At 42.5% G+C, this 20,200-nt stretch overlaps 1 protein-coding gene across 1 annotated transcript in view; it reads right to left on the bottom strand.

Moving 5' to 3' along the window:
- The window catches only part of ARHGEF4 (Rho guanine nucleotide exchange factor 4), a 331,159-nt gene that overhangs the window by 169,137 nt on the left and 141,822 nt on the right, over positions 1-20,200 (bottom strand). Inside the window, 2 exon segments of the mRNA XM_073360097.2 lie at positions 3,760-4,080; positions 11,066-15,499. Of these exon segments, the coding sequence (XP_073216198.2) occupies positions 3,760-4,080; positions 11,066-15,499 (4,755 nt within the window).

The following is a 20,200-nucleotide window of genomic DNA, read 5'->3' as shown; positions in this document are numbered from 1 at the left end:
TTCATTCTGCTGTTTTCAATTGTTGCTTACAAGCCTAAGGGGTTATCTGCACAGTGGGCAATGTGCTCTATAAGAGTGTGATTTCTAAAGGCACTAATGTGTTATGCATCAGTTGGTCTGTGTAGACCCTGCTGGTGTGCACTGAAGGTGCCCTAGCATGCTTTGATGTAATACTGTTTCAAACGTTAAAGTGCACCAGCAGGGTCTACACAGACCAATTAATTTGCAACACAGTCTGCTCTGGAAATCACAACACCCCCATAGTGTGCATTACCACACAGTGTAGACACACCCTAAGTTTCTGTTGTTTCACACATGTAAAATGCATGTGTTTGGCATGAGGCTCTGATGGGGACTCTGACAGGAGTCTGCTTAGCAAGGTGAGAGATTGGATTTGCTTTTCCCACTGTTATTTCCATTGAGAGTATAAAATGGAACTGTTTGGCATAACCATCCTGTGCTGTCCCGTTTCTGGATTCCTCAGAAGTCCAGCAACAAGGGATTTGGGTTCTGCTGAATTACCCAGAAGCTGTGTGCTACCAGATGCACTTTTGACCGCAGTCAAGTTCAACAGTCAGGGTTTAACGATGTGTTGAAGTAGAGAGGGGAAGAGAGAATGACTAGATGCTGCTAAAACAGCTCCTCCAAAAAGAATTCTGAAAACAGATGGGGAGTGGGGGGTCACAGGTTTGGATTGCCCCTAAAGAATCAATGGACTACACAGGACTGCGGATTAGACACTGATTTTTCTCTAGTCTTCTGAATATAGGATTGCATTAAAATACATCTGAAATACTCCAGACTGCATTGAGAGACCCTGTACTATGTAAATTAATGCAAGTCAGTTGCCAGGCAAAATGAAACTGATTTACCAACAATGGTGTGAATTTCTCTCATTCCACTTCAGGCAGTGTTACTTCAAAGGCTAGCTGGGACCAGTTAAATGTTAACACTTTAAAACAGGAGATCAGCATATACTCAGCTTATTATGGGTGGTATTTCATTGTAAGTGACAGCTGAGTCCAGCTTCATGTCTGGACTCCGGGGATTTTTGTAGACTCCCCCGATTCAAGGCAGGTCAGCATCTTACTGGTCCTGAGCAAAACAAAGCAAACTGTGACAGACTATGCCCCTGTGTTCACATCCTACTCATAATAATGTTTGTAAAAGGTATGCTGTGTGAGGTGTCATTTGGAAACTCAATTTGCTGATCAATAGTATCATGGCAAAATCCATGTGGCTGCATTATATGTGAAGATATAAACACAAGCTGAAATCATGACTAAAAGTATGTTTTCCAGAGAAGTCTGGGGAGTGACCAAACCGTTTCCTCAGAGACAAAGGGCAAGCTGACACCACAGACAGGTGTAAACAAGTGGCCATTCTTTGGCAGGAAAGGGGGCAGGGGCAAAAATCTACAATTTAGCAAAGAAACGGCATGGAGTTTCTTCCCCCACAGACTGCCTGTCGTCTTGGAAATATTTTTCAACAGTGGGACTGAAACTCTAAAATCCAGAGGCAAACACCCAGGACACCCCTCTCTCTCTCCCTGCCCATCTCATTTACTGCACCTGAGGAGACAAAGGAAGCAGCTGTTAGACTCTGGGGGAGGGGTCCTGACCCAAAGGGTTAGGTAAGTAAGACTGCTAATAGCATGTGGTGAGAAAACTGTTTTGAATCTGATATAGTTTGTTAAGTTAGGCAACAGTAAGTGTTTTATCTTTATTTTTCTTGTCACCATTTCTGACTTTTACGGCTCATTACTTGTACTCACTTACAATCTCTCTCTTTGTAGGTAATACACTTGTTTTACTCTTTTATCCAAGCCAGTGCGTTCAAGTTAAAGTGTCTGGGTAACTCCGTTTGGGGTAACAAGTTGTGTGCAAATTATTCCCTTAAAGGAATAACGGATTTATAAATAGCCCTTATGCTTACACATCTGATTGCAGTTTAAAGTTAGCAGCAGAAAAAGAAAGTGGAAAGATTCAATGGAGACAGTGTTTATTGGTAGCAATAGTTTTCAGCCTAGGGAACAGATGAGTAGAACGAAGAGCATCTGGGCTTAAAGGGAGAAGTGAAAGATGATGAAATAATTCATCACCCTTTCTACAAACTTTAATATTCTAGATGCTGGCTAACATTTCTTGTAGCATTAATTACATTTCTACCGCCGTCTACACTGTCAAGCAATTATTTTTTAACACATTTTACTGCCTTTTGTTTAGAATGGAGTCTATGTAAGTCTAAAAATCATTTTTCCCCTTGAAAACAATCAGTCATTTCCCCAGCATTTTAAACAATGCTGAAAATGACATGATCGCTTTTACTAAAAAACATCAGCAAGGTCACGGTACACTGTATGCCCAGAATGTCATCTTCAGAGCCAGCAGCATCACTCATTGTCAGCAGAACCTGCCCATGGCGAGCTAAGGGTTTACAGCACATCATAGGATTGGCCCAATATTTGTTAGGACCCAGCTGTGGTAGCACCAGCAGATGAGCTCATGTTGTGTGGGCCTACAGAAATTTGGCATGCAGAGTTCTTGAGGAGAGAATGGAGGATAATTTTTCATCAATTATTTTTAGAATCAATCTGGCTGCCTTAATCATTTTAAGGTAGATCAAATATAGGGCATAAGGCCCGCAATCTTGCTAGCAATGGAAACGCTGAATGTTAGGCATTCAAGTAGTCTCACTGACTTCAACAGGACTGCTCATGCGTATAAAGTTAGGCATATGCTTAAGGGTTTGCAGGATCAAGGCCTAAATTCTCAAAGAAGATCTCTTTAATACAATGGCAGTCAGAGACATTCTATTAGCATTTCTAAGAGTCTACACAGAGAAAGGGAAATAATAAATGCAGCAAACTCACCAACACACAATCCCTGACAGGAGCTTTTTTATTTGAAAACCTACATCTTGCTTCCAAAGCTAGGCCTGAAGTGTTTCCATTTTATTAGCAGAAAGCTGCACACAGATGCCTCCTTTCTGAGCTTACTTTAGCTCTCTCAACATATAGGCCAAATTCTGCTCTTGGATACATACATGGCTCTCACTAAAGTTCATGGAAACCTTGGTCTTGCTGCCGGGAGTCAAGCAGTGTTGTCTGCATGAGTCGAAGTGGCAGATGGTCTCTGTCACAAGCAGCAATAACACATTTCCTAAAGACGCTACTGATGGGCAATAATCAGAGCAGTTTTCAAACTAATAGTATCAATTTACTGGCTCCCATGGAGAGTTTCTGTCAAGCACTTTTTGCTCTCCTTCCCTCTGGGAGTCCATGGGAATTTTGCCTGAATAAGGAGTGCAGCATTTGACTCAGAGGTTATGGAACAGAGGGGGGTCTCTCTTTGAAGAGACGCAGCAGGTCCCAGGGAATAACACTGCATAGTAACGGATTTCATGAGTGTATTTTTATTGACATTAGAAGACTGATTTGTTCCCCCCTCCTTCCATCTCCCCACCCGCCGAGAGAAAGATTTGATGCTGTCGCTCCCCATCACACACCATGTGACAGAGCAGAAGCTGCATGCTTTTAGCAACAACAGAAGCCTCCTGTCTTCAAGACAGTCACTGGGCTGGTGAGAGTTTCGTTTTACATGCTTGGTTGCCACAGACCAGAGGCCCAAAGGGAAGCAGACAGTGCTGCCACGAGACGCAGCCTGAAGAGAGAAGATGACAGCAGAAAGAAGCAGCTGAAGAGGAGGAGGAGGAGGACAGTGCCAGAGAAGAGAGGAACGATGGTGTCCGATTGCTTACTTTTAACTGGTCCTCTGGGAGGTTCCTCAATTGAATCTCTCTCTCCGGCTGCGTCTCCTTCTCTAGATTTCTTTTCCGATACCTCTCCAGCCACATATCGTCACAGCTGAAGCGCTTGTACAGGGGTTTGAGTCTCTTCCTCTGCGATGTTTTCTTGGCTTTCCCATCTGGGGTGAGGAAGGGGAGCATCCAGACTTTGCTCTCAATGCTGGAAAATGGCCGTGGGGACAGCAGGATCTGAGGAGACCTCTTTTTGCGATGTAGAACCCATTTCTCACTGGGCCTCTTTTCAGGTGGCGTTTGACTTTGCTGTTGGGGATCCTGTGTTATAAGCAGCAGGTGAAAACACAGGGTGTTTTTTTTTTATCATGACTGAACAGCAAAGCTCAGTGCCAGGGCCCAGAACCACTTGGAGGGCTGAGTCTTTACTTGAGCTCTGGAAGACTGAAAGCCCACCCTATCCGCCCCACCTCCATACACAAACCTGAGAACCTGACCAGAGCAGCAGCGATTGCATCATACAGAGGTAGCTACCAAGGTGTTGCACAGATTTGATTTTTCTCGTTTATTTTAAAGGCCCAGCAGAAGCTTAAAGCTGAAATCGGGTTCCATAAGTGGGAGGGAAGGAAAAACACTGTGGCGTTAAAACAAAAATCACCTATGGTTCATTTGCTGGCTTTGGAAAAGAGAGTTAATGGGGAAAATGATCAGTAATGTTCTGAGCCTGCCAAAATTTTCCCCTTTTAAAATACCATTTAGTAGCTGCCTCACACACTATAGGCCAGATTGAGACAACAAATGACAGCCAACATGCAGGGAAAGTAGACAGTAGAGGAACCTTGACTCACTTAGCTAGGAGTGCTTCAGGGCTTTCAAGGTACTGCACCCTGGAGCGGCAGCTTTGCTGTCCTTTGATAGAGTCTAACGCAGGTTCCCTTCTGCCCTGAGCGATACCTCCCTCAACCCCCACTAGCTGAGTGCATGGCCTCTGTTCCCTGCGCAGAGCCACCAGGGAAAGAATCATCATGTATACTCATCTTTGTGCACTCATACAGGGCCAGTCACAATGGTAGTCCTGTGGTTTATTACAATCGTGCTACCAGCAGGGATTTCCCTACACGCCCCCCATGGGAGTGTTCACCCTCCCTGAATTTCCCCAACACCCCCCCCCCAGTTTTGTGAACTAGTTACATACAGTGTTGCCAATTTAGTGATCGTTAGGAAATTTGAATTGAAATTGAAACATTAATACACACTTTAAAAGTATATACAGTGTATGAAAAAATACACGTATCTGAAAAAGTATAATAGATTTTAAAAGTATGAACATAGACTAGCTTCCTTATACAGCTGTTGTTTTTATGACCATGTCAGTGCATTCATTTCGGTGATGTTGGCCAACCTAATAATTTCATATTATGATTTGTAAGCAAAGTCTAAATGAGCTCTCCCTGACAGCTAGTGATGAGCTGGGGGGAAAGGCTTCAGGACCAGTTTGTATTTACATTCACACCTAATCTACTTAGGTATCCAGCAAACAGAGCTGTGTTGCCCAAGTGATAGATTTTGGTTGGGGATGGGTTATAAATCACTTGAATGCGAGTGTTAATGAAATGTTGTTATTCTTATTGTATGAGTAAAGGGCAGCAGAACTGTACTTAGCCTGTGCTGATTGAGGGCATCAAGAGAGAGTGGGGAACAGGTGTTTTGCTTGATAGTCTGCCTGAGTCACAAGTACTATTTGACCTGGCCCTCTCCACTGTCTAAAGACAGAGCTGATTCGGCTCCACAGATAGTCTTTTGTTGTGTTAAGTGACCACTACAGCTGAAATCACTGATAATCAGGTCTAAGTGCTAAGACCTGTTGTGGGACAGTGTTTCTGTGGAAGAGACGGCCCAGACTGCACTAGCAGTGAGGTTCCCCCACTGAGAGCTCAGCTGAAATCACTGAGAGCTGGGTGGAACCTCAAGAGACCAACTTGCAGAGGTCACAGTGGCAGCAGAAGGTGACAGCGCAGGGCCATTGGCAACAAAGCAATGGAGTGAACGGTGGCACAATGAACAATAGTGGCCAGAGTGAACAGTGAGCAGTTGGAGGAACGAGCAAGTTGCCTTCTTGCCGCCCACCTCTGAACTCTGAGTCTCCACTGACCGAGGACAACACCGGTGAGTGTTAATGAGGCTGTTACACAACATAGTTCATGCGAACAAACATGGCTGTGGCATCATACTTTCTATTTAGGCAAGAGATACCACACACAACAAACTGGAGGCCAATGTTAAATGCATTGTCACTTGTTCATCCTGAAGCTGAACACTGGTTCCGAACAAGACCAGCAAATGCTCACTATCTTTCTGCAAGAAACTCAACTGACTGGCTAGACGCACGTGGTGCAACAGTGAAAGACTCAACAGTTGAAAAAGTGAAGACCTCTCACCATATTCAAAAAATTTGCATACATGGCTGATGAATGCACCAATGCAAATGGTCATCAAGTATTAAGTCATTGTGTATGTTATCTTGATGTCAGTTGTAGGCTAATAGATACATTTCTAGATGTTCAAGTTATAGAAGACAGATTGGCTGTATCTGTGATAACCCACATCTCAGAAGAGTTACATGCTTGTCAATGGGACCCCAAACAGATGGCTGCCTGTGCATTTGATGGAGCTGCAAACTTCTCTGGAAGACTTGGTGGAGCACAAGCTTTGCTCAGAGAAAAGTGTAACCCTAGTCTCTCCTATACACACTGCAGAGGACATCTACTCCAACTAGTACGAGCTGCAGACTCTTCAAAAGACATTTAAAACGCTAGAAATTTAATGTCTTCATTATATTCTTTTTTCAGCAAGAGTCCAAAAGACTGAACATTTTGGAAAATATGGAAGATACATTGGGACTGAAGTTCAAATTAGTCCAACCTGGGAAAACCCTCTGGCTTTCTCATGAGCGATCCTTGGCTGTTGTCTTAAAATTACTCCAGCCATTATTACTGGCTTTGGAAAGTATCTACCAAGATGGGATGGATCTAAGTAGTGAGGCTGGTGGATTACTTTTGCTACTACATTCAGAGAAGACTATTGCCATTCTCTCTCTTCTAAGTCTAGTGTTGAAACCACTTGGGTCATTAAAAATGCCATCCAGGCATCTGCTACAACAGTAGTAGATCTTTGTCCAGCAATAGAAGCTACATTTGGATCAATCAGAGAGCTATCCATTGAAAAAGTATTGGAAGAAGCAAAGACTTCACTCCAGAAGTTGACAAATGAAGGCATTTATACTGAAGTGAAGAGGACAAGAAGTGTTTTTTTAAGACAACTGAAAAAGTACACAGACTTGATTCTTAAAAATCTACAACAGCAACTTCTAGATTCTACTCAACGGCTACTTAGCTTTTACAGAACCCTGTCTTATAAAACACCGACAGTTGAGTGGAGTAAGGCACTACCAGTAATGGGGCTGCCATGTGCTCAGGACAGAACAGAGAATTTGAACACAGAGTGGAACATCATACGATGAATGAATGAAGATTTCACTTCAGCTTCTTTGTTATCATCACTAGTGGCTCAACCCGATCTTTATGCTATGTTTCCTGGGCTGAAAGAAGTAGGAATTCATCTCTTGCTACTCCCAGTCACAACAGCTACAGTTGAGCATTCTTTTTCATCATTGAATAGAATTTTGTGTTTTGAAAGAAGTCGCCTTCTGCCTGATCATGTGAATGAACTAATGAGCATATCAATTGAAGGAATGGAAGTACCGGACACAGGAGAAGCCACCAAAGATGAATGCATTGCATTCAAGAAGTTCATTAACAGAGTTGTGCAAAATTATAACAAGAAACCAAGAAGGATGTAGATGTAGTGCTTCATAGAAGGCTTGAATAGCCAACGTTAATTTGTGTGAGGATTTTAAAATCTAATAAAATAGTCATGAAACATTTTTTAGTTTTTACTATGGTGCCATACAGCCCACCTTCACCCTCACGGTCTCACCCCTCATTGGCCCTGACACCCCCCTCCCCCGTCAATTTGAACACTGCACCTAATTTCAATTCCTGGGGAAAACCCTGGCTACCCCCCAGCTTTTACATAGGAGCTATGTAAAAATGGAGCTGTTACAAGGCATTTCACCATTAATCCATGCCATATCAATGAAAGTTTGATAATATGAAAGGTAAGAGATTAGCGACATTAGGGCAGGAATCATCTCAGAGCAAAGGAGGTGAAGTTTATCCTCCATGTCAGGGAGGGTTGATTTCTAGAGTGACTGGGGTCTCCCTGCTATCCCCCAGTTTGTTTGAAGAACTCAAGTATGGAAAACTTTAAAAAAAATAGTAATTTTCCATCTGTTCTTAAACCAGGCCCCCACATAAATAGCGCTGTGCCCACTCAGTTCTTGCTTCCAAATGGCATGTGATGCCACAGCCTGGCAACAGTATACATCCTTACCAACACCAATGGGAATGCAGAGAAAGAAGTATCAGCCTGAGATATATGAGGCCCTAGACCCCAGTGCCTTAAGGAAGGGCTCTAGAGGGGAAGAGGAGATGTATCGGGACTGCCTTTTATTGCCTGCTGAGAACACAGTTACATAAATAAGTAAAAGCATGTCAAAAACAATCATTCAGATTGATTAAGTCACTCGAAGGCCCATCTAATGTGATACTCTGGCCACAGGGCAAACTGTCAGCAGTGCAGAAGTGGGTCATTCTATACTTTCAGCATAAATTCTTCTGTCTTAGAAATAAGTTTGAAATAGTTAACAATTTTTGAGGGGAAGTTGGAGGTTTTGGGGTTTTTTGTTTTGTTTTACACAAGAATTCTACATTTATCCATCTGTCTAGCCATCCCTCCAGTTATAACACCCACTAATCAGATACGGGTGGGGGGGGTGTAGTCTTTTAATCTATTGTTGGCTGTATTTTTATATAGCAACAGATGTCCAGAGATATAGTCCTGAATATATATTTAATTGGCAAACCCATATTGGAGAGATTTAATTCTATTATTTTATTACAATATGTATCTTATTAACATTTACTTTGTTCGGCACCTGTCCTGGATATTCAGAGTTCCCCTGTGAAAATCACCCTGCATGTTGAACCCCTTTAGCCATAATGTAGGGTTCAGGGCTACCCTCATTTCACAATGTCCCAAATCAAACCACAGTGCATAAAATAAATCTACCTTGGTAGCAGTCAAAGGTCCTATGTACTTTCATGTGTCAGAATTCATATCTTGGAAGCTAGGACTTTAATTTCTTTAAGACAATATAACTCCACCTATTTATATTCTGCAGTATGAAGAACAGCCACCAGAGGGAGGAATATAACTGCTCCAAACCATCCAAACTATAGCCTGGGAGCAATTTTAATTTCCATACTTCCCTTTCAATTATTTAATTTAGCCCCAGTTTTAAGTAATTATTTATTTGCTCCTAATGGTTGGATTTCAGAGTTTAGGCTCACACAGTCAAGGCTTTACATGCCTTCTCTCGCCATCCTAGCTATATGATCTTTGGGATCATTTACCAGTGCTTTTTTGTTCAGCCTCCAGAAGGCTCTCATCTGTTGGCAATGTGCGTTAATAGCCCCTTAGAGGCTCTTTGAGTCGCTATTGAAATGTTTTGGAGAGATGTGAATTTACCCTTATTTGCGGAGTGCTTGGAGATCCTTCTGTTACCTGAAACATATTGTATTTATTACACATTTTGTGTGAAGGAATTTATGCTCGTGAAAACAAGAGTCCCACAGTACTGGCTAGAGTAAGGCATAGAGTAACTTGGGGATGTGCAAATTCCTACACACTGCTCTTCCAGTACTGTGCCCCTCATTGTGACATGCAACCAGCTTCCTTTCCCAGTTTCCAGGTAGCATTAGCTGCAAAATCTTGCAGTTGTTTGGAACACAAATGAAATGTCCACTGGGAGGAGGCCAGGCAAATTCATTTTATACATCTCAAACTCAGATTTTGAATTGGGACAGCAGCAGTGAAAGATCAATGCTTTAGATCAGCGTGCACCCACACAAGGGCCAGTCAGAGTCCTTTGCAAGGAGCCACTTGCTGAGATGGGATTGACACAACAAACCCTGGGTTACAGGGCGGATCAACAAATTTTAGACTCAGAACTGTGTGTGCATGCACATGGGCCAGAGCTGGTGGACAAGACAGAAAATCTGACATCTAAACCCTGTAGTGGTGCTGGTGCTGAAAACACGGTTCAACAAAATCATGTTGCTTTTTTCTTAAACAACACAGAGTTTTAGCAAGTCCTCTCAGCCTCAGCATAACTGTAAGATGAAGCTCAGCCACACCAGTTTCTGAACACCCTGCTCCGAAGCATTCCGCAGAAGGATCTAGTGCAAGCATTCTCCTGTATGCTCTTTGCTTTGCCAATGAGGAAAATCAAATGGGTGATTAGGAACCAATGGAAACACAAGAATTGCACTTGCATTGGCTCCAAACTGTTTCAATAGAAACCCCTTCTTCTGTCCCTATTGGAAATATATTCTTCACTTTGAGGTCCATTCTCCAGCCATTATATAGCTCTCTCATTACCAGTATTAGAATTATCCACACACATCAGCTGGAGATACAGCCCATATTTATTTTCTTTTTGCTGCAGGGATGGCAGGGGAGTGTCCATATAGGGTATTTAAAGAGAAGCCATAGTGACAGTAAGATCCTTGTGGTATTCTGAATGATAGCAGCTTACTGTTTAAAATAAGATTTCACTTCTTTTTGCTCCTGTTAGCCTGCAAAAGCAACACAGCTAACAGTGAGTCAATTTCTATTTTGCCTTATGAATCAATAGAATTGTTTACAGGTGCCAATTACAGGGCCCAGTTTTGCCTTGAAGACCTGACTGAAGACAATGGCTTAGCATGGGTGTAACAGGGAAGTATTTGATCTGTGCAATTTGTATGATACATAAGCCAGAAAGAACCCTGATCTTTTTACTTGTAAGAGGAGTAAATTCTAATCTAAAGGCATTGCGAGGCAATAAATATAAAGAATCATGATGCCAATTTCACACAGTCACCATTTGAAGTAAAGCTTCACTTTAAGGAGATGTAAATGAGCTTAGATGCAAAGAAGCATCTCCCACTATTCGCTAGGAACAATCACTAGCGTTGAACTACTGTATTTACACAAAGATGTGTTTATCCTAAAATCTAACTAATTTGCTCATTCTTCTATTAACGGAATACTACTCTTGGCATTTGGGATTCCTTAACCCCAGCAGGAGAGCACTACAAAGCAAACCATAACTAAGTCTGATAATTCCTACAGAGCAACTCACCTCATCTCTGAGTATATCGCTAACTGAAGAAGCAGTGTTTAAGCTGATCTGTGACTGGCTGCTTATCCCACTGTCTTCTCTCAGGTATTCATTGTCCAATGAGTGCACAGAAAGCAAGAGAGTACCTCTGGGCTTCAGTGTCTTTGGCCTCTCGGGTGCCTCTAAATTGCTGTCAATAGCAGAGCTGTTCCCAAGAGAAATCATGGAAGTGGCACTTATTCTCCCGGGATAACGGAAACTCTTGCGTTGAGAGCTGGGTCTTGGACTTTGTGGTTTAGGGCTCATGGGCCGACAGGGCATGTCTTTACCTTCATATATCGATAACTGGGGGCAAGAGGGGCTTAGCTGAGTAAACGGTGATTGGGGGTCACTGGGGCTAAAGGGAGATCTCAGCCAGTATTCCTCAGAAGTATCTAAACTGTTGACCATTGTTTCCTGCTGCTCAGCATAGTCTGGGTATTCTGGACATTTGACAGTCAGATCATAGGATAGTACTCTTTTTCTTCTCATATCTATAGGTGTATAGACCTCAATGGATTCCACAGAGGTGTCGGAATGGTTGGCATCTGTGAAGGTGGCATTAGACTCATATGATCTCAAAAATGCTTGTCCATTAGAGATCTCCTGCTTCTCTGTGGATGTTCTTCTTATAACATTACCAGGACCTTGCTGGTGGCCCCTGGTTGTTTTAAGACTCTCCTGTGATGGCGATAAACTTGCAAGGCTGGGCTTTTTCAGTCCATCAGCCTCCCTGCTTTTCAGAAATGCTTTCCAGGAGCTCTGGCGAAATTTGGCTTTCTCCTTTTCAAGTTTCAGTGGTCCTTTGGGGCTTTGTTCAGGATTTTCCTTCTCCAGGGATTTGGATTCAAAGAAACTTGAGAAGGATTTATGCGCCAAGGCCAGCCTTGTCCTGAATTTTTTACCCTCTGGGTTTTTGTTTCTTTTACACTCATTCTCACTCAGGGATTTCCTCACCCCAGAATACTGTGGCACTTCACTGTCCTTATTTTCAACTGATTCTAAGACTCGTGCTTCAGAGTGTTTGACATTCAACAATGAGGGGGAAGTAGAATTTGTGTCTATGTTGTCCATCAGTATCCGACCAGAGCCAGAAGCCTTCCTCAGACTGATTCTGCTGAACAATCCAGCAGGTCTTACATAAAATAAGTCATCATCGTCAGAATATTCAGAGGTGTAGCTTTCCTTTCTTTGGAAGGTAGAACTGGATGAACTGCTTTTAAAAGACTGCAAGCTTTCTGTGTCTTCATCCTCTTTCCCAGTGTCAAGTTCTTCTGTCTTTGTCTTGCTGCCAAAGAAGCTACTGCTACCTTGGTTTTCAGCATCCACTGTCTTGGTTTTCTTGAAGGATGCCATTTTTGAGAACACTAAAAACTTGGAAGGTTTCCCAGTCTTGGTCTGTTTCTGCACAGCTTTATAGAGACTGCTGTTACTCCCCAAGAAATGGGACAAATTCTCATCCATCTCCTCACTGTTAGCACTGCTAGTGCTCACATTGTCTAGACCCAGGGCAGAGGCCTCTTGGCGCTCTGTTTTCACTATACAGTTAAAGGCATCGGTCACATTTGGATTCTGTTCATTGTCTTTGTTAAGGCTCACCAGCTCCCCCACAGCAGAGCCCAGCTTTAGTTCTCTGCTGGGAGACTCTTCACCAATGCCTATTTGTTCCTTTGACATATTACAGCTTTCAGTTTCTTTCTTTTCTAGCCTTTGTACGCAAGAGACAATGCTCCCGAAGGTGTCACCATCCCCCTGACACAGGCCACTAATCCTGTCAGTTCCCAGTGCTGTTGCACTAGTCCCACATATGTCTTGCTCTAGGCCTTGACTTATATTGAACTCATTTTCCTCAGTCACTTCGCTGTCTCTTGTTTCGAAGCGTGATTTTTTTAGCAGCTCCATTTCTGACTGCACCCCACCGTTAGTTCTGCAGGGCTCTACCTGAGAGATTCCCCCACTAGTTAGGCGAGGTGATTTCAAACGTGCTCCAGTGCGGGCACCTGCCTTTTCTTTCGAGGGAACGGTAGCATCTTCCAACTGTAAATTCACCCCACTGGATTCATTTTTTATAGTGGTTACTGGGAAGCCACTGCAGCGGAGTTTTAAAGACAAATCTGGATCGGTTCTCTCCACTTGCTGCAGCGCAATTTTGGATTCTTCTTGCCCTGTGCTCCCAGCAGCGCTCACCTCTTCACTGCCAGAGAGGGGCTGTACAGGCAGAGTGTGCTCTTCACAGCTGGAATATGCATTCAGACCTCTCTGTGACTCACTGGGTTCTTTGATGGCAATGGGATGAGACCCCAAATCCTCACTGGCTAGTTCTCCTAATGTTCCAGTTATTATTTCAGCAGGACGGTCATCATTCAGCATCTTGGACTGCAAGCCCTTCTCCTCCACAGATATTATAATCAGAGCAGGTTTTAACTCTGAAAGTTGCATCAATTTTTTCCCCTGGTGCATGTAATGTGGTTTGGTAGTTATTTCAACAGAACAGGCATCACCACCATCATTCTCATCCTTTTTTCCTGCATCAGCGAGATGTCCGTTTATTGCTACAAGCTCAGAGTGATTCTGTAAGGCATTGTTTTTGCAATTCAGGTTTTGCAGCACTGAAGCATCCTGCTCTCCTGCAATGTCTTGGCCACCGGAGTTCAGTGTAGTCTCCAGGGATTTCCAACCCAAATTCAGTTCAGAAGAATCCTCTGAACCTCTTTCTCCCACACAAGCCTCAGTACCTGGTGATTCAGGGCCGATCTCCTCCAAGTTGTTCAGCTGTGTTCTACCAGCTGGGCCATAGTTTGCTAAATGGTTATCACCTTTGTTTTCTGCAACAGCAGAAACAGCTACAAGACAAGTTGCTTGGTCCTCACTGATGCCAGATTCAGAGTTAATGCTGTGAGAGAACCCATGCGCTTTGAAACCCCTTTCAGATTTGCATTTAGCTTTTCTTACCTCTCCTTCAGCATTTACGCTCATTGGCTCTGAAGCCAAGGCAGAGGGAGTCTCCCTTTCTATTGAATCCCACTCAGAGATCTCTCTCAGCTGGACCTGTGCTGAAGATAAGCCATCAGCACACATGTCTGCTTCTGTGTTAAGGCCACATGTCTCTGATTCAGTGTGCAAATTAACTTCAGCACTTTGCTGGGAGCTCACTGGATGAGATAGCTTACTGTTATTTGAGTCTAGGCAGGTACTAAGAAGTGATCCTTTTATGCCAAATTTCCCCTCCACTTTTATTGCTTTTTCAGAGCTCCCACCAACCCTTTCTATGTTTTTCCAGGTGTACTCAAACCCCAACCCTTCAAGATGTATCCTGGAACATGACAACCTTAATTTATCTGTAAGCTTAATGCAGTTACCCAAGTAGCCTCTCTCACCCCCGACATTTATGTTTTCAGGTGCACTGTGCCATGTTTTACTTTCTGTCATCTCTGGCCTCGTGTGTGGAAGCTGAAATTTGGATTTTAGGCAGTGCTGGTATAAGAGTGATTCTGATTTAAGGGTGGCCCCTGGAGTTCTGTTTCTTGTCTTTGTAGCTGTAGTTTCCTCATTGTTAACTGAGTTCCTCCAATTGCATTTTATGTGGGGTCTAGAATCTAGTTCACAGTGAAATTCAAATGCCTCAGAGTTTCTTTTACTGTCAGTTCTATTTGTTTCAAAATTAATATTAGGCAAACTATGGCTTGATCCTACATCTGGCTGCAAAGGAAATTGCTGAGTCTCGGGAAAAGTCAAACAGCTTTCAGAGTTTGCTTTCAGACAAGCAATGCTTAATCCTGCTGGACTTTTTTTACTCCTTGCAATAGCATCTTCAGCTGGTTCTGAGCTGACACAGGATTGCACTTTATTGTTTTCAGACTTTGCTTCACCTTGCAATCCATCCACTAGCAATTTAGTCTCTGTCTTAGATATAGTGTCCTCGCCACTAGTGCCAGACCCTGTATTGGAGGGATCACTAGTTAATATTAGTTCTTCCTCTTCTTTTCTCGATTTTGTAGTGTGTATCCAAAATTCACTTCTACTTGGTGCTACTTTTAAGTCAGAAGACAACTCCAATTGTGCCTTTTGACTCAACTCCAGTTGGCTCATGCAATGAAGTTTATGAGGGGGTATTTGTGCATTGGTATCAGGAAAAGTATGGCATGGTTCTTTTTTTCCAGAGGAAAGGCAGTCTGAACTAAAGCAAGTTTCTCCACTTATGTCACTGGCAACAGACTCTGTGTCTGACACACTTTCATAAGGCTCAGTCTTTATGTCTGACAAGGATTCACTTTGATGCGACTGTGTCTCAAAATAATCTTCATCTGTTTCCTGGCTTGACCCGCGTATCTCCAACTCTACCGTGCTTGGGGCAGAAGAACTCTGGTCATCTTCAAACTCTCCTTCAGTGATGTAGTTTTCAGTTGGCTCTGGGGTCTGCAAATAAAGAGACCAAAATTAGTCAAGAATGAATTCAGCAGCTGAGTATCAGAGAGAAAGATGAGGAATACTAGTGGCACCTTAGAGACTAACCAATTTATTTGAGCATAAGCTTTCGTGAGCTACAGTCCACTGCATCGGATGCATTCAGTGGAATGTTTCTCTCTCTGATATTTCTAGAAAAAAATAACGTGTTGGGATTTAAACACAATAAAGATACATTTAATACAAGTATACCCCTTTCCTCGGGGATTATATCTGATGTTTACACAGGGTTGGACTTGATGCCCTTACAACTTTACTATAAACTATTTTTAATATAGCATCCAAAATGCAGCAGAAGCTCCAAAGACTTATGATCTTTTGCACCCTTCCAATCCAAGGGCACTTTTCACATTTTACATAAATTAAATTAACATAATTCCTTCCATGTAAAAACTATTAGTGAATCCACCTTTGAATCTCAGTAGAGATTTACTGCAGAAATCATGGGCATAGATATTACTATCCAATTATGTAACCAGTGCTTCATGTGGGTGGAGCAGACCTGACTTTTTTTTTTTTTTAATCAAGCCAATCACTCAAGGGTGCACTTTAAGCACTGTCTTACCAAAGCTGATGCTCCGAGATTATCAGAGACCCCCTACTTTTTTCAGACCACTTTAAACACTCTTTAGAACACAGTGTAGTTAATTATTTGGACACTGGAATGTGAACCAAGTTTGAAAGTGATGTTTGAACTCAGTTCAGGGAAGATACCAAGTAGTGAATCAAGCCCAGCTCAGCTGCTTACAGGAAGAGAGATCAAAGCAACACTGTCAACCTCAGGGATAAGTCTTTGTCCTAAATGACCCTGCTTAAAGGGCCAAATCTCAGAGGTCTTGTCTTTTTCCGTTTTTTACCATCAGAATGCAAGCTGAAACTTCCCCAAACTGAAAGGAGGAGAGCCAATCCTGATAAAGCTGGATGAGGGGAAAATGTTAGCTAACACCCACTGCCATCACTGGTTATAGCTGCATCCAACGATTCTACATGGTTGAGACTGATCAAGGTACATATGGTTTCAGACTCATATATCTATGTATGTACTTCAACAAATTAAGCTCCATATAATCTGTATCCTGTTAACTCTCACACAGCACACCTGTGAGGTAGATGGCTCCCTAGGTTCTTATACCTCAGACCTTTCCAAATGGAAAAACAGAGGCAAGAAGAGGTGGGGACAAAACAGAAGATGAATAACAGAGGTGCAATTAGAACTCAGGATTCCGGGTCAATATAGCTTTGAGGGATGTCCACAGCCGCTCCATTGGGGCACAACTCAATGGAAGCCCTAGAGAAGAACCAAATTTAAAAAAACAGAGCCAAAGGAGAAATGCCAGGGTTTCTGAGCCCTGCCACCACGACACAGAGATTAAGATGGTTTAGGGACAAAGCTGGAGGTTAACTAGGGAAGCTAGTAAAATGGGGTTATTTGGCAGAGGAAGGAGATCCTTGTCTGAACAGACTGGAACCTGATGAAAGTATGGCTAGAGGAGATGGGAGGAGGTTTGTGTTATTTGAGGTCTTTCAATAAATGTCAAGCCCTGCTATTAACAGGACAGAAATGACCAGCATTCCAACAGTACAGGCTTACATGTCACATGCTGATCAATGGTGCAGTCAGCCATCAGGAGCAGTTGGCTCACGCAGCAATGAATACAGGAGCAGCTGCTCAGCATTAGCAAAGCTGAATCTTGAATGATGCACTAAACAAATTTACAGATGGCACTGAGGTCAGCTACAAACTATTCAAGCAAGTGGGGTCTGAGTAAGGAGGACACCTGATAGTCCTGAGAATAATTATGAATTAAATTACACCCAAATTATGACACAGATCAATTAGAGTCCATCTACACGACAAATACAGATGTGCCAGCGTATCCCGATTTTGGTTTTGGTGTTTATGGGCCTTACTCAATATGCACCAAGGTCGACAAATCCTTCTATTGACTTCAGTCCACATACCAAATGAGGAAGACAGTTCCAGATACAAAGGGCATGGATTACTGTTTTCATTCATAGCTCATAGGAGAGTCCCAAAATTGCATGACCTGTGCTCTGTCCCACAGAGCTGCTGATTGGGACTGCTGAAGTCCAGATTTTAGCTGGCAGCCACTTTGTGGAGACATGTACAGGGCTGGGGCAGAGCCAGCTACTGCACACTAGTGGGAAGGGTGGCTCACAGGCCATACCTCCTCCCGTGTCTGTCACAGCAGCCACCCCTGCAACGCTTGAGAGCAGGCCCAGAACTGCTGCCTTCTACCCTGGACTGTCATGGGGCAGCAGCATTTTCTGTGCTGATGAGGAAAGGAAGACAGATTGGGGCAAGTATAGTGTGGTGGGCTTCATTCTCCAGCTCTGTTATGCATGCACCAGCATGAACATCCACAGAGCAATTATATGCAAATATGCAAACAAACAAGTATTTATGTAAATACCTCAACAGCAAGTATTCTATTCTACATAGGTTCTTATACCACCCCACCACTATAGAATCTGAGTGCATTCCAGTGGTGCATTAATCTGCATGATTAACATGTATCACACATGGTTTCTTCTCTCTCTCCTCTTCTCAGGGAGAGAACTGTATGTAGAGTGGAGGGGTGTGCTTTGGTAAGCCTTTGGAAATGTTTTTATTTTACTATGTATATGCCATGCGTTTATATTGGAGAAGTGTTTCTTGCACTTGGAACAGAAGGTGGTGAGGTTTCTAATGGCCCTTAGTTCCTGTAGTGAGTACAAGTTCCTCCCCCCTGCGGTGACAATCCCAAGCAACAGGTTTGAGAACTGACAACACAAGCCATGTAGTACTACTCCTCAAACAACGAGCTGATCAACAGTGAGTTAGGATGCCAGTAAATTCAATAGGACCAGCTGTTTCAGGATTCAAATGATGCTCCCAAATCAGGCCCAGAGGGCTCCTTACTGAAATTCTAAGGACAGAATGTGGCCCTAAGCATTTATGTGAAATGTGAAAATAGAGAAGCAATGTAAAGGCAAGGGTATGGAAGAAATATGCAAGACTCATGGTTAGAACCACATTGTGACACTGTTTGACACTGGTCTTTTCTGAGAATAGCCTGTAGCAGCAGCACAGTTAGGCCCTTGTCTTGCAAAAGGTTTACAATCCTGACCAGCTGTGACGTGCATTATTTTCTCATTTCCACCAGTATCAGAAACTCAAAAGACATTCCTCCTATTGTTGAAGATGCATCAACCAGGCAAGCGACGGTAAACTTGTGAAAAGAAAAAACTAGCAAGCTTTGAAGGCGGGGGATAGATTGTAGCGAAATAGCTACCTAGCATCAAAAAAAGAAATAGCAGTAAAATAGCATGTACTGAGGAGCGAGCAACAGTACATTAGCGACACTCTGAAGGGCAGGGGCATAAATTCACAGGCTGAAAAGGTGGACATGATGGAAATAAGATAGTTTCATAGGAAAGAGGAAAGAAGATGCCTCAGAGGGAGATAGTTGGCTCATTGACTTGTACGTAGTGGTGGGACTTGCTAAAGCACCACATGTATCCGGTCAATAGGAAAAGGTTCTCAAGGAGGCTCATCCTCTCAGTTTGACGAGACATATTATCAAGAGTGCAAAGACTAAAAGCAATATAAAGCTTTTGCATGTCTGCTAGAGCTGGTAAAATATTTTCAGTGTACATTTTTTTTCACTGAAAAATGCAGATTCGAGTCGACTGAAGTGTCTCACCAAACCATGTCAAATTTGCCACGTTGTTTCAGTCAAAAAAAATTCCAAAGAAGTCAAAATGTTTCAACCTTTTCTAAATGCAACATGTTGACGTTTTGATTCAAAACGACTTTGTTTCAAATTTTACTTCTAAAAAAATTAATAAAATTGAAGTAAAAATAATCTCAAACACTAAACTAGATATCTCATTTCAAGTTAAACAGAATGTTATGTTTGACCTGGAATTAATTTTTTATAAACTTTTAGTTCACAAAAAATACTAAAAAAATTTAAACTTCCTGTTAACCCTAAACTCTTTGTTGTTATTTTTCTAGTTTTCATCTCAGCTACCAAACCAAAAAATCAGTTATTCACATAGCTCCATTCAAAACACTCACTTTACTAGGAATAAAATGTTACCTTTTAGTGACATTCTGCAAGGAAAACACAGGATACAATTGCTGATTGCATTTTAAGATGCAAGAATCGTGCTGCTTAATTGTTCCCCTTTTGAAACAAGTTATATTCATTCTTGCTAAAATCTTCATTTGAACTGGAGCATGCTAGTTCAAAGAAAGTTATTTTGGTTTAAGGACGCCTTCAGGGAGCATCCAGGAACAGGAGAATGTTTCTGCAGCTGTCATAAACATACAACTAAGGGTAGCATAAAATCCCTCCTTTACCTGTAAAGGGTTGATCAGTTCCACTAACCTAACTGGCACTTGACCAGAAGGACCAATGGGGAAAGAAGATACTTTCAAATCTGGGGGGGGGGGTTTGTTTGTGCTCTTTGTTGTTCTCTCCAAGACAAAGAGAGAGACCAAGCAAGTAATCCAGCTCCTACTGAACGATACATCTAAAATTACAGAAATAGTAAGTAATAGCAAGGAAATGCGTTAGAGTATCTTTTGGTTTAGCTTGTGAATTTTCCCTATGCTAAGAGGAAGGTTTATTCCTGGATTTTGTA

The sequence above is a fragment of the Lepidochelys kempii genome, chromosome 9, assembly GCF_965140285.1.
Source record: "Lepidochelys kempii isolate rLepKem1 chromosome 9, rLepKem1.hap1, whole genome shotgun sequence".
NCBI classification, from domain to species: domain Eukaryota; kingdom Metazoa; phylum Chordata; order Testudines; family Cheloniidae; genus Lepidochelys; species Lepidochelys kempii.
Note: the sequence above shows the minus strand (reverse complement) of the source record. Positions and strands in the feature narration are given on the sequence as shown.